The 14,163-nt window shown below is 45.5% G+C and overlaps 6 protein-coding genes across 6 annotated transcripts in view; 3 read left to right on the forward strand and 3 right to left on the reverse strand.

The window, feature by feature from the left end:
• Positions 1 to 3,358: 3,358 nt before the first annotated feature.
• Positions 3,359 to 4,043, forward strand: PHALS_01999 (kinase binding protein cgi-121 domain containing protein; the record flags this gene model as incomplete). The annotated part of the gene is made up of 3 exons (XM_024716494.1): positions 3,359 to 3,399; positions 3,468 to 3,570; positions 3,651 to 4,043. 3 exons carry the CDS (start codon positions 3,359 to 3,361, stop codon positions 4,041 to 4,043), a joined length of 537 nt encoding a protein of 178 aa, XP_024582087.1.
• A 54-nt stretch (positions 4,044 to 4,097) lies between these two features.
• PHALS_02000 (Uncharacterized conserved protein, contains LRR repeats) lies at positions 4,098 to 5,612 on the reverse strand (the record flags this gene model as incomplete). Its single annotated transcript, XM_024716495.1, has 2 exons — positions 4,098 to 5,249; positions 5,313 to 5,612. 2 exons carry the CDS (start codon positions 5,610 to 5,612, stop codon positions 4,098 to 4,100), a joined length of 1,452 nt encoding a protein of 483 aa, XP_024582088.1.
• Positions 5,613 to 5,790: 178 nt separating this feature from the next.
• Positions 5,791 to 7,997, forward strand: PHALS_02001 (mutator-like transposase-like protein; the record flags this gene model as incomplete). Its single annotated transcript, XM_024716496.1, has 3 exons — positions 5,791 to 7,342; positions 7,412 to 7,753; positions 7,816 to 7,997. 3 exons carry the CDS (start codon positions 5,791 to 5,793, stop codon positions 7,995 to 7,997), a joined length of 2,076 nt encoding a protein of 691 aa, XP_024582089.1.
• Positions 7,998 to 8,162: 165 nt separating this feature from the next.
• PHALS_02002 (P-loop containing nucleoside triphosphate hydrolase) lies at positions 8,163 to 10,211 on the reverse strand (the record flags this gene model as incomplete). The annotated part of the gene is made up of 5 exons (XM_024716497.1): positions 8,163 to 8,210; positions 8,281 to 8,385; positions 8,456 to 8,569; positions 8,640 to 10,134; positions 10,183 to 10,211. The coding sequence occupies 5 exons, from the start codon at positions 10,209 to 10,211 to the stop codon at positions 8,163 to 8,165; spliced, it is 1,791 nt and encodes a 596-aa protein (XP_024582090.1).
• Positions 10,212 to 10,485: 274 nt separating this feature from the next.
• Positions 10,486 to 12,201, reverse strand: PHALS_02003 (proline dehydrogenase mitochondrial-like; the record flags this gene model as incomplete). The annotated part of the gene is made up of 1 exon (XM_024716498.1): positions 10,486 to 12,201. The coding sequence occupies one exon, from the start codon at positions 12,199 to 12,201 to the stop codon at positions 10,486 to 10,488; it is 1,716 nt and encodes a 571-aa protein (XP_024582091.1).
• A 273-nt stretch (positions 12,202 to 12,474) lies between these two features.
• PHALS_02004 (glycine-trna ligase) overlaps positions 12,475 to 14,163 on the forward strand; it is a gene marked incomplete at both ends in the record, with an annotated part of 1,927 nt that continues 238 nt past the window's right edge. The window contains one exon of the mRNA XM_024716499.1: positions 12,475 to 14,027. Coding sequence (XP_024582092.1) covers positions 12,475 to 14,027 — 1,553 coding nt within the window. The remainder of the gene's footprint in view (positions 14,028 to 14,163) is intronic.

Below are 14,163 nucleotides of genomic sequence, written 5' to 3' on the forward strand. Positions count from 1 at the left end.
AACAACATATGCCGGCTCCCAGAGTGTGTGTTCAGCAGGACGATAATAATATATTGAGCCGTTGGCTCCTGTGTTAGATTCGTAGATTGTGCAAGTGCCTGAGGGTCGCATTCTTCTATGTTTGAGCTCATGGATTTGGGAGAGTGTAAATCCCAATCACAAGGGTCAGTCTCTGAAGCTAGGTATTGATTCAATTAGGTTATGATGTAAAGTTACTGCTAAATTAGCACTACGTGTTTGCGCGCCCCACGTGTGGAGCAATAAATATTCACGGCTCGTGACGAGACCAACTAATTTCCCGTGAGTCGAGTGACCAGACTAGTCTTAGAGGATGTAAGATTTCTCTCACTGCTGCGGAAGTTTTCGGAAACTGGAAGAATTCCCCGAAGAGATGTGTGCAATCATTCTCAAACCGGATGTCACAAACACTGCTCATAACGGGAAGGAGCCAAATTTTTTGAACACTTGCTGAGCACCGAGTGCAGAGAGTAGAACTGCAATCTTGAAAAACTTTCTAAGAAATAGCATGGCGTGGTAACAAGAGGCCCAACACGTAAATTATGAATGGACATCGTCACATTGCACGACAATTGTCTGAATTGAAATGATAATGGAACGTCACTGACGCTTTCTGCCGTGCAAAGTCCATAGCGAAATTGGGGAAAGGCATTAAATTTCATTTTCGTGCGTTAGAAAGGCAAACATCAAGCGACGATTTGTTCATACTTATTATAAAATTCATGCAGCCTAGTGTTCAGCGCAAATACGCTTCTTAGAATCAATGTGTTGCTGAGAGCATGGTCGAGTGATCTTGGTAAATCGACCTCAACTAAGTGGAGAGTCGTTATCAGCTGCTGGTTTGTGACAGCGATCCATCTCACTGTGGTATGTACTCGAGCAAAATACCTTCGTGGTGGCTATTATGACACAAGAATTGTCTAATTTGCCAGTGGCGTTTAACCTTCTGATACCAGCATCCAGGCTTCAGCCTGTAGCTTCATATATCCACGAATCTTTGCTATGATAATTAAGCTTGATGACGCTCAAATTTTATGACATTGATGGTCTGGAACGCACATAACTTACGGATGTACCCTTGCGTAAAGTAGTGCGCTGCCGTGATTTGAAGGTTGTTGTGCCTAAGTGAAGCTGCGGCTTGCGTCAAGACTGTGTAAGGCAGCACCAGATAAAGCTTACTATATTCGTATTTCTTTCACCTACTTACAACTAGCTGAAGAGCATGACTGCTTCGCTCAGCTATCTTACTACCTTTTCCTGCAGTGATGATCTATATGCGTGACACGGGCGTTTATTGGGTATAAAGTGTGTGTGTAGTAGCCGCTGCACTGTGGACCCTGATCTTCTCAACATTGATTAGTTAACATCAGTATATTATTCGCCAACTTGGTCTGTCATCATGATAAGGAGCTTTCAATGATAAATTATATTCTTTCTTGCACCAATGAATATAAACTATCTCACGTGATGAAACTACCGCAATCATCTGGACTCGCATGACGCGTCCCGCACTTTCTGTCTCAGCACGGAACATTCATAGCATCGAACTAAGACGATCGGCGGCACTCGTCGTCCTCGCCTGCTGCGAAGTAGACATTGAGTTTGTAACCATCCCATTTCCAAATCGGTGGATTGCTAATTATTTCTGTGCTTCTCAGATACGATCTGCTTATTTGCTGATTAGTGTAAGTCCATCCAGGCCAATAAATCTTTCATCTACGTCAAATATGTTTTTTTTCCTTCTATTAGATGTCTCTATCTTTTGCACAGCACTAGCTCCAGCATGAATTATGCACTCAATTTGACAAAGCTTGCACGGGGTAGTTCATTCTTTGCGATGGTAAAGTAGTCAAATACCTCAAGAGGTTGAGGCATCGTGGGCAGAGTGAGGCCGAATATATAACGAAGGCCCTTCCTGACTGTCAAATCGACAATTTTTTTGTGTTAAAGGAACTGCGTTGTGTCAGTCTTAGTCTGTACAACAGCCGAACGTACTACCTTTTCAGGAGCTGACGGAGTCATAACGAGAATGTGAGACTACTTGTTTGTGGAGACTTCAAAACGGCTTTGATGAAGCTCTCAGCCGCGCCGAATACAGAAGCAAAACCGAGACTAGCTTCAGCAAGTCATACCAATGCATTTTAAAATTGCTCGGTGGTTGTCAACCGCTTGAACGGACCTGATATCAAAACAATAATTGGGTGCTTTAAACACATCGGGCTGCTGAACGACATACAAAGCAACGTTTATACACATGATTTTATGCTACACGTTAATTTCCATCAAGTGACTGATAACATCGAATTTGGGATGATTTTGAAGATGTATCGATCGAGCGGTTTTAAAACTACGCTGTTGCGTGTGTGGGCATAGAAAATCTTGAGCCTGATGACGTGTTTTATTCGGTGAGTGAAAATGTTGTACCTTGCACAAATGGGCGGTCTACCATCGGCATGTATAAAAGCTAGCGCATTAAGCGCAATTTTAAGGATAGAGATTCGAGGCTCGAAGCTCAATAAGATCTCCATGAAAGCGGTGAGAGACGCAAATGTTGCACTTGCGAATAAGTGAGACAAATAGGAAAGGGTGTCCAAAAGGAGCAAGGGCTAGAATATTGCAGAAAGCACGGCTATCTATCGTTGCTAGCGATGGCGAACTCAGTTTCTAGCTATGGCAAACCCAGTAGGGGCGTCTGGATACTCAAAAGCAAAATCAGTCGACGCCCAGATATTGACTGACGATGCTAGTGGATATCGCAGACTTCATTAGCGAGTGTGTGGCGGTCGATGTAGAACCATAAATGTTATAAAAGAGCTAACTGACATGGGTGATACAAGCTCCGGGCGAGAAGATTTGAGTACGACTCGCAGCCGTGTAGTCTACGGAACAATTGAAATAGAAAAAATCTACATATACGGAAAACGGAAAATCAAGGGACTACAAGTGCTATTAAGTGCAGTGGGGGTCCACCTCATGTATGGCTACTCTTCTTTGGCTTCAGTCACCCTTTCTCTTGAACCACTTAAAGGAATGGTAGATACTTGTAGACGATATTGGCTGGGTGAATTCATTGATCTCATCGTTAAAACCGACGTGATTGTCACATCTGTGATTGATGTGCTCGTTCATTCACTCGGTGCTGCGGCGGCAGAGTTTGAGCAGCGGTAGCGATCATAGTAACATGAAACTTTGATTCGCAAAAATGAGTGTTTTAGACTATGGATTAGCTATTGAAAAATGACAGAATTTTGCTCACTGACCAATTTCATTTTAAGCGACAAATTGTTCAAAAATGCAATCATCGATTTATTGATATGTTTAAACAACCATCCGATCGTCCATGTCACTAGAAAAGCTTACTTATCCATTGTTCGGCAACCGGTGAGGCTTTGGATGACGACAATATTTGATATACAAGTGTCTAAGCATGCTTTGCAACGATTGTGCAGATCACTCCACGTGGCGTATTACACAGAAGTGAAGAATAGTCCAGCGCTGCGGCAAGGTTTGTTAGACAAGAAGTTTGACGTCGCAATGATCAATGCGCATCTGGTACTCTTGGCTATTACGCCACTTGTGGCTTTCTCGAAATTTATTTTATAACCAGTATGAAATCTTATACTTTGACTCAGATTGCTGGCCCATTCCAGGTGCATTCAGCTGCCTTACGTGCTCTCCAGTGCGATGCGTCTAACCGCCTCACAACGCGAAGTCTGCACGCCGAGCTGGTCTTTAACATGTCTGGATCACGCAATGTATCAGAATCTCTCAAGCGATTTGGCTTCAGTAATGACACTACGTTACTTTTAGTTTGTGTGTTTGATGCTGACGACGAGAAGCTGAAGGCGGTGGAGACACTTGTTGAAGGCAACCAAGTGCCTTTTAGCAAGCTTGGATCCCATTTAACCAGCAAAGACTTACAGCTTATCAAGAAATATTACAAAATTTCAGAGTTGGAGCTCACACAGTCATCGCTTGAGGATGCTGCTACATGCAGAATAGCGACCAAGAGCTGCAGCAAGTAAGAGGATATTTAACAATGGGTGTAGAAAATGAGTCTCATTTGGCTCAACTGATTGCTAAGATAGCTCGTATAATTGAAAAAGATCAGCCACTTCTTGCGCTCTACTCTCATAATTGTTCTTTATCAGCACTGCCAGGCGGTTGATAACCCACAGGATATCTACTTTCTCACGACTGGATAAGAGCATAATAATCATGTTAAAACGTGGCACTTTGGTCAGTTCGGAAGCCAGCGCTAGTGCAAACATCACGCTTTCCTTCGAAACTGCTTCATTTGTTATCTGAATCAAAATAGCATGGCGAAGAGTGTGAAATATTTCACATAGCACATCAGACTCCATTCCACTTTTAAACACTGCGCTTAGAGCAGGTGGATCGATTATGCGCAAGTAATCAGCACGTAAATGTAGCAAGCGACACTTCTGCTCTTCATCTCCACGCAAAGCCAACGTCTTCCAAACACGAGCAAACTCATATGAAGTTGCCGGTGCCTTCTTTGGAAATTTTGGAAAGAAAATTAAGTGTTTATCTGCGTCATCCGATCTACTACCAGATGATGCTGAAATCGCGGGAGACGGAGATTGTGAGGAAGGCAATGAAGACTTTTCCGTTCTCTCCTGAACTGAAGAATTGATGTCCTTCTTATCTTCGATACCACTTTTCTCGTTAACGACTTTGATTGTGAATTCTGTTCGTTTTGGAGATCGTTTTATCGCCATTCGAATGAGCTCTCGAGTGGACTGCAGCTGTGTTTGAATCTGACGACTTTTTGGATCCAGCGTTGCAGCTTGCTGAAAGTCGAGCAATGCCAGCCGATGCTTTCCTAACGAATTGCGAGCAGTTCCTCGACGCATATATGACTTGACATGCGTCAAGTCTGTTTCTAAAGCCAGCGTACAGTCATCTTCAGCATTGGTATACTCCCGATTCTTCAAATACGCCATGGCACGATTTGAAAGCACCACCACATTCTGTGGATTATATCCCAAACAGCGAGTATAGCTCTTAATTGCAGCCACAAAGTCACCCTGTTTATAATGCAAATTACCATCTTCTCTCTCAAGCTCTTCGCGAGTTTTTGACGCTGTCAAAGACGCCGGCGTCTTTTTTGTAGCCGCCACTTGACACGAGAGATTTTGCGTGGCTATAGGGGACTCATTACAAAGTTGAGGATTGTCCTCTTTGTCTGCTTTTTTCAATGCAGCATCCTGCATAAAAAAATACTGCTGTCAGTATACCAACTACGACTGCAACAGCTAGTAGATGCGTACAACGTCAAACTTCTCCCATCGTTTGTATCCTTTGTCATGAGTGTGCGCATCCATCGCTTTCATATGGTCAGCAGCAACATCTTTGCAGCGATTGTTTCCACTAATGATATTGACTGACCGAGGCGGTAACGCTGTTGCTGAACTTGATGTGGTTTTCGAAGTTTTTTTGCGTGCTAATTCTTCTTGACCAATGCGTTTTTCCCATGCGTAAAGATCTGAGTAGTAATCTTGAAGCCGCGACGCATTCGAACGTATTTGATGCTGCATCTCGACTACTGACGGGACGCTGGATTCCTTCATCGACTTTTACGGAATAAATAATGTATAGCAATCATTTAATGTCGTAATAGTATCTTGTAAAATAGATTTGATAATTTCTCATACTTTAAGGACATTTCTTGAGCTCAAGTTTCGTAATATTTCAGGTCATCCAGGCACAAATTCCGATATTCCCATTCTAGCCGCGATATTTACGAGCATGCCATCTTCCGATCCTGCTTCATCTCGTGCAACCTCTGAGCAACCAGCGTCTCCATCCTCACCGCCAAACGATAACGATTCATTAGCTGCCACGAACGATGCACTGGAAGAAACTACTGTGCCTGAGTCGCTTTACTTTGTATCACCGAAGGCTGAGGCTGCTATGGGAATTTCCAGGTTTTCACCATTCGAAGAGAGTTATAATGACATGAATGAGCTACGTCGAGCTCTTAAAGTGCTTTCTGTTCAAAGAAACGCTCCGTATTACATGCAACATAGTAGTCCACAACGAGTGGAGGCTCGTTGTCCGTCCTGGAGACAACGGAAGCGCCGTGTTGGGATCAATAAAGACTCGGAAGTAGCAGCCAGGCAACTCTGTGACTTTGTTGTTTCAGCTAATCGCCACGCTAATGGAAAAGTGTACGTCACTCGCGCAATCTTTGACCACTCACCCACATGCCCCGTGCTCCATGCACGCCTTACCGCTACCACCGAGACAGTTACAACACAAACCGGTTCAGATGAAAAAGGGCGCACATCGACAGTTACGGCCTCTGCATTGCTCGAGACAGCGTTGCCATTTATGGGTCAATTAGCGAATTCTAGAGGTGGTCGAGACGCTGTCAAGCCGAAAGATGTGAGTGACATAATGAAAGAAAAATTTGGTGTTAAACCGTCATATATGACCGCGTGGAGAGCACTTAGTGCGTTTCGGAAGCAACGAAAGGATGAAGACTCGTCATCGTATATGAAAATAGAGGGATACTTGCGCGCTTTTGCAGAAACAAATGCCGGCAGCTTAGTGGCTTTCGAACATCGAGACAATGCCCAAATCCCGCCAACAGCTGATAAACTCACGGCCAAAGTTTTTGCAAGAGCATTCTTGTGCCCAAAGCCACTACAAGAGGCATTGAGAAATTGCCGTGGATCGATGCTTTTGAGTGTGTTTCTAGTGACATCGGCTTTTGGGGGAGTCGTGTTTACTGCGACGGCGCAAGATGCGATGGGGGACAATGTACCAATTGCCATTGGACTTGCTCCGGCAGAAACAGAGAATGACTGGCGATTCTTTGTACAGCAATTGCAACGTGCGTTCCCCGACTTAGAGCGTTCCATAGCGTCACTAGTACACAGTCGCGGTGAAAAACTGACTCGAGCGATACACTCAGTCTTCCCAGACTGTCCACAATCAAACGAAGTAGAAATTTTTATTCGCCAGTCAGTGCAACCTGCTGCATTTGCTCACTTAGCTCCTGCAAGATCGACGTTGTCTTTGGATTCGTCTATGCAATGGGTGGAAGCGCTGTGTTCAAAGCCACCGCTAATGATACTGGTGGGATGGGTTTCACAGGTAGCGCGAACTCTCTTTCAGCGCTACGAACGCTATGGACATTTGAGCTCGGAGTACCCAGCTGAGTTCCATTCGCTAGCAGCGGAATATGAAAGAGAAGCCGCTCGTTTTGATGTCGTGCGAACGTCAGAGAGTGAGTTTGAAGTGATTGACAAACAAACCAGCGCTGGCCGGATAGTAAATTTCGCCAAGCAGACATGTACCTGTGGCGAATATGACGTTTCACGCTTCCCATGTTTACACGTCTTTCTTGCCGTGAACCATGCAGGCATGCTGCGCACGGATGTCATTCCACGTATATTTCTAATGACATCTCTGAAGACGCTTTATGCTGGACGGATTACCCCAATTGACATTTCAACGGTACCGACTGACGGGATTACGATCCCACATCCGCTTCCAAAGACGCGTGGGCGCCCACGCAAAGTACAGCAAATTCAGCAATTTGGCGACCCGAAGCAGGATAAGCTTGCATGCAGTGTATGCAGTGTTAAAGGGCACAACAAGCGGACATGCAAGCGCCTTACTAGTGTACCGGTCCCCGTTCGTGAGCTGCATACAGAAGACATATTGAACGGTCAGGAAGATACAACATATCTTGGGTCTACATGTACGATGCTATCCTAATCACATAAACTTCTTTGAGATTTAAGCTCGATTGCTGTTTGATAGATTCTGACTCTCTTGCCTTCGACAATTCGGCCTTAGGCGGTACTGACTCGGAAAGTCACGTGGGTGATGGACAAACAGCTCACGTGAGCTCTTTGAAACGTCGACGATTTGTAGAAAATGGACGTGCTTTTGAAGACAAAAAGTCGGAAGGAGGCGAAGAAGAGGTGTTGTTTGGTAGTTGATTGCTTTAGTGAGGCTTCTACATATAGTAATGATACACTCTTCATGATAATTGTTACCACATGTGCACAATGTGTGCGAGAAGTTCAGAAGTACTAGTCGAGCAAAAACGCGATGAACGCCATTAAAATATGTACCAGAATTAGCCTTCCACCCCTCTTTACACTCTACTGCGTTATTGTAGCTGTTCGTAAGCGATTAAATGCAGCAGCCAACTGCGCGACAAATAACACAAATTGTAAGCCTTACAGCTAAGATGTCTGATACTGAGAGCCAGCAACGTACCTCGAGCTTGCGAGGTCGAGTGTAAAAGCCTGACTTCTTAAAAATACTAATAACATCAAGTGATCCTGAAGAATCCATATCGCTTTCAAGCTTGGTAAGCACTTCCTGCACAACCACGATGGCACAAAAGAGTGAACAAATCGTTTATATAAAGCGGCATCCGTCATTACTGCACCATGAGAGTGCGCTTGCCGTCCATGTAAGATTGAGCTTTTTGCAGGGCGTCAGCAATCGTTCGCACTTGGCTCGGCTCTACAATTTGCTCCACTGCGCTCAGATCCAGATCTACCTGCAAGACAACACAAGCACGCATTTGTCTTCAGTCAATCGTCCCAAATCAATTTCTGTTCAATACTTACCTCGCCGTATTGAATTTTGTCAAGACCTCGCGCGACAACTTTGCCTTTTGCCTCAAATCCTTGACTTAGAGGGATCCGCGATTTAAAATCACCAAAGACCACGTCTTGACTAATTTCGCCATATTTGCTCGCAATTGTTTTGGCCTCATTAGTCACATTTCGTGGTTCGTATGCATCCATCATAATTACATGGTCAGCAACTGAGAAGTAATCGCCTGCACCGCCAATAACTAGGATCGACGAGACACCAAGCCCTTTGAAAAGGGCCTGCACTTTTGAAATGAATGGTGTTATGGGCTCTTTCTCTTTCGCCACAAGTTGCTGCATTTTCCAATCTCGAATCATAAAGTTCGTGGCACAAGTGTCTTCGTCAATTAGTAAGGTCGTCGCCCCTACTTCCAAAGCTTCAATGATATTCGCCGCTTGTGAAGTACTTCCCGAAGCATCGGCAGTTGAGAAGCAGGTGGTATCCTGTTTAAACGGTAGATTGTTGATGAATGCACTGATATCTGTGCAAACTACACTACGCGAGTCTTCCGAACGAATCTTAGCAGCGTGAGGATCGACCACCACAAACTCTCGTCCATCCGATGGTATGTGATTGTACACACCAACTTCTAACGCCTTGAGTATTGTACTTTTACCATGAAATCCTCCCCCGACAAACAATGTCACACCTCGAGGAATCCCCATGCCAGTGACTTCTCCACAATTAGGAAGCTTAAAAACTTTACGTAGCGACTTCGGTGACTTGAATTGGATCGCTTTATCACTATCTAATGGTAGATCCGAAGCTCCTGATTGTCGAGGTAGTATCGCTCCGTCACGTACAAATCCTACAAGACCCTCGTCCTTCAGCATTCCTCTTAAAGTCTCCTGGTCTTCCACTGAATGCAAGTGCTTCCACAAGTGGTTCACATCCAAATTTCGAAGCAGTAACGATTGCTCTATCAACTTCGGCAAAGTCTCAACTAATATTGTGTACGCATAATCTCCACAGATCGTGCGACCACGAGCGGGTAAATTAGTGTTGAAGCGGACTTCCACGTCTCCATTAACCAGTACGTTAACACTTGAGCGTTCAATAACATGTTGACCTGGCGTATCAATCAAGATATCACCACCCTTAGTGCCATGCCAGGAATTACTTTGTTTTCTAACATTAGCCCCGCAATTGTGAGCAGTGACCGCAAAGATCCGAGTTAAATAGTCGCACAGTGCCACATTGCGAATCTTGTCTTCGTGCATCTCGGTTGAAAATGCAGCTGACGAAGCAGAAACTGTCACGTGAGCCCGTGAAGGGCTGGCGTATGGATCACTTTGAATGTGATCGAATTCGAGAGTAAAGTTAAGACTTTCGCTCTGAAATTTAAATGCGCGTTCCAAATCATGATATGCACCGTAATTGCTCGAGTGAATCTTTTGCAATATATTGGCCAGTTGATCCCAAGTAGCCGAGCTCAAAGGCGCTTGCACTCGTTGTTTAAATCCTTTGCTATCGTTTTGACCTCGTCCACGACCACCACGACCACCACCTCCATACTTGTTGCGATAATATTCGCCACGCCCCATTATCAAGTACCTGATAAGGTGATATTTTAAATATATCACTTAGCGAGTAGAATAATACAATTGAGTATGAGGTTATGATCTATTCTGGGTTACACAGTGATGCACTTTGACCTGTACTATAAGAGTACCTTACTCCGCTGAAATCATCACAAAAAGTATTTTTCCGGTAATCCTTCATTTGTCAGCAGCTACCTTTGCTCACGTCTTGATGAATGGGGAGGCGTTTATCTTTATATTACACAATGCCGTCCTGGCAACTCAAATAATTGATTGCTCATCCAAAAATGCGGCGCTTGATTTCTGTCCTAAGCATGCGCATCTCCAATTGAGCTCCGCTCATAACGCCCGAATTTTCCTGAGCACGTCGGATAAGATACGGTAGCACCTCACGGATAGGACCATAGGGCACGTATTTGAACACCTTATAAGCTTTCGCACCAAGTGTGTAGGACACATGATCGCACATGCCAAGAAGCTGACCGAAGTAGACACCGCCAGTAGCACGATTGATCCCAATCTCTTGCATCTGCTCCACCGTTTTAACCACCGATTTTTCATTGTGCGATGCCACCATAAAACTCGCTAAATGATTATGCTGCAGCAGTTTTGACACCTGGGCGTCATAATTCATGTGGGTATCCTCAATGGTATCGTGAATTGGATCAGTGTATCCCTTGTCTCGAGCACGCTTGCGCTCCTGTACCATGTAAGCACCACGCACTACTTTGGCAGCAAATCGAAATTTCTCGCGACGAGCACGCTCGAGATCAATGTCAATACGATCACTCGACATTTTGAGATAACACTGAAAGGTGTTGTAAATGACGTCACTACCGTCGCGGTTGTACTTGCGTTGCAGGTTGAGCGTAAGGTGATCAATCGCCGGTTGCATGTACGTCTGTTCAGCGTCCACCATTAGCTTCACGCCACGCTCGGCAGCGTCATGAGCAAGCGACTCAAGGCGGCGAATCATATTACTCAGCTGAGTCTTCTCATAGTCTGTCAGTGGCTTTTCCTCAATAAATTGAGTCAAAGGACCCATGGTTAAGTCCAATGGATCCAGAAAGCTCACCCAGTCCACATAATCAATTACGCCGTCACCAGATGAGTGATCCAGCGCTTTAAATAATTTCTGAATTTCCTCTTCAGTAGCGTTCACACCTGCGTTATAAAGGCCAGCACTTAGCGTAGGGTAGTCAATCATACGCTCAAGATAGCGCGACTTGGCACGCGAAAAATTAGGGCCATCCAGCGTGTGAAATAGCAATTGCGCCTGCACAATGATGGCCGACATGCGCATAAGTAATTCTGGCTTGCCGAGCGCCGTGCACTTGATTGCCACAAAAGCGGCTTCCCCAGCCGACGCTGCCTCGCTGGCGTCAATGATAGCGTGGCGTGAGATGGCAGCATTGGCGTCGCATGCCGCTTCGCCGTCGTAAGCATAAGTGCGAGCAGATACCAAATTTTGGTCCACACCGTTTAGATCGCGTGGCTGCTCGACGTCTGCCTCAGCAGCAAAGTCAAGTATGGCACCAATGCCAGCGGATTCAAGCTTGCGAATAACAGTACGAATTTCATTTACGTCTTCACCAGCGCAAAAGTGACCAAAGAAAGTCGCACGAAGCAGCGCATTTGTAAATGTGGCGCCTGCGACTTTGTACGAAAGGTCTAGGAGCTCGCTACTATGTTGCACAAGGGGACGAAATTGTGACATTAAGTAAACGACGTATGCGCGCACGAGTTCTGGTGTCGTTTTTGTGGCGAAAATGCGCTCGGTATTCGTAAATTCTTTCGAAAGTGAAGTCTTTTCATTTGTTTTTTGATCCAGTGATGAGAATTCATGAGCTTTGCTTGGCAATACCACGGCAGTAGGGACAGCAGGTCTAGACGAAGCTGACGCCGAGAATGCCACAAACGGTGAACGTTCGAGGTTCTTACGGGCTATGCAAGTGGCAGGTCTCGACAGTCGTGCCGATGCGTGGCGAAGCATTGCTGTCGTCGTAAAGGTTACGTAAATGTTGTCTGGGCTGCCAGTTGCGATGTGGGCTCAAAACGAACGAGGCATAGCACACCACGAAGCTCAAGATGTTGTTGACAGGTCCTCCCTTCTCCGGCTTTTTTGTGTAGTTTGATGTAAAAAGGCAACTTCAACAGAAATTCTACCTAGCCCTACACTCTAATTTAGCCTATTTATTTTATGTCATGTACATCATCTTTGGATTTTGAAATCCTTGGTTCAGACACACAATTCAAATCGGAAAATATGGTTGTTGACTTGGATACTATGCGCGCGTCCGTAACGCGTCAAGGGGAGCAGGTGCGAAAACTTAAGCAGGAAGGTGCAGCAGCTGAAACTGTTAAGGCGGCAGTGGACGAGTTAAAAAAGCTCAAACTTGAATTAGAAACACAGTCAGCTCTCCAAGGCCCCGCTGAGGATGGACTGAGCAAGAGCGACAAGAAAGCGTTGGACGACTTGTTGCTACGCAAGATGTTTGTGGTACCAAGCTTTGAGATTTATGGTGGTGTGGGTGGCTTCTATGATTTTGGGCCACCTGCTTGTGCGCTTAAGAGCAATCTATTGCAGCTCTGGCGTCGCCACTTTGTCTTTTTCGACAAACTTTTAGAGGTTGAGTGTACAAATCTGATGCCTGAAGTGGTACTGAAAACATCAGGCCACGTTGATCGCTTTACGGATCTCATGGTGAAGTGTACCAAGTCTGGTGAGTGCTACCGAGCGGACAAGTTACTTGAGGACCACGTCGAAAATTTCTTAGACAAGCATCCTGACCTGAGTCAAGAAGAGCGGGAGAAGCACGAAATGCACGCCACGATGGCCGAATCGTACTCGCCAGAAGAGATTCACGCTGTATTTCAAGAGTATGCCATCAAAGCACCAGGCACCGGTGCGGACCTGAGTTTCCCCGTTCCATTTAACCTTATGTTTAAGTGTGCGATTGGTCCAGAAGGTGGCTTGGTTGGCTACTTGCGTCCTGAGACCGCTCAAGGAATATTCCTCAATTTTCGCCGTTTGCTCGAGTACAATGCTGGCAAAGTACCTTTTGGCTGTGCTCAGATTGGTAGTGCATTTCGAAATGAGATATCGCCCCGCGCCGGTCTTCTACGTGTGCGTGAGTTTCAACAGGCTGAAATTGAGTTTTTTGTGAATCCAAGAGACAAGAGCCACGCTAAATTTTCGACTGTCAGAGATTTAAAGCTGCCTTTACTCACGAAGGACAATCAGCTTACTCATGGAAAAGCCGTGCAAATGACATGTGGCGCTGCTGTGGAGCAGAATATCATCAATAATGAAAGTTTGGCGTACTATCTTGCGCGTACGTACACTTTTTGCGAAGCTATTGGTATTGACATGAACCGCTTGCGCTTCCGTCAACATTTAAGCACTGAGATGGCTCACTATGCTACGGACTGCTGGGATCTGGAAATTAAGCTGAGCTCCGGCTGGGTTGAGTGTGCAGGCCACGCTGACCGCTCGTGCTACGATTTGTCGGTACATGCAAAGAAGAGCAAGGTCGAGATGCTAGGCACACACAAATTTGATACGCCTGAAAAGCGCCAGATTGTGGAAATCAAATCCAATAAGGGCAAGATGGGTCGCACTTTCAAGGCTGACGTGGCCATAATTCTTGAGGCACTTGAGTCGCTTAAACACGATGTGTTATGCGCACAGGCTTTCGAAGATGATTTGGCTTCCAAAGGCGAAGCGACGCTTGGCCCGCTATGCGATGGTAAGCAGTATATGTTGCAGCGTGATATGGTTAGTATCAAAGTGGTGGAAAAGATGGTGAGCGAGGAAAAGTTCGTTCCATCGGTGATAGAGCCCTCGTTCGGCATTGGTCGTCTCTTGACTGCCGTCTTTGAGCATAATTTCTCGACTCGAGAAGGCGACGAAAAGCGCGGCGTGATGTCATTCTCGCCCTTAATCGCCCCGATT

This window comes from Plasmopara halstedii (assembly GCF_900000015.1).
Source record: "Plasmopara halstedii genome assembly, contig: Scaffold_1651, whole genome shotgun sequence".
NCBI lineage: Eukaryota > Oomycota > Peronosporomycetes > Peronosporales > Peronosporaceae > Plasmopara > Plasmopara halstedii.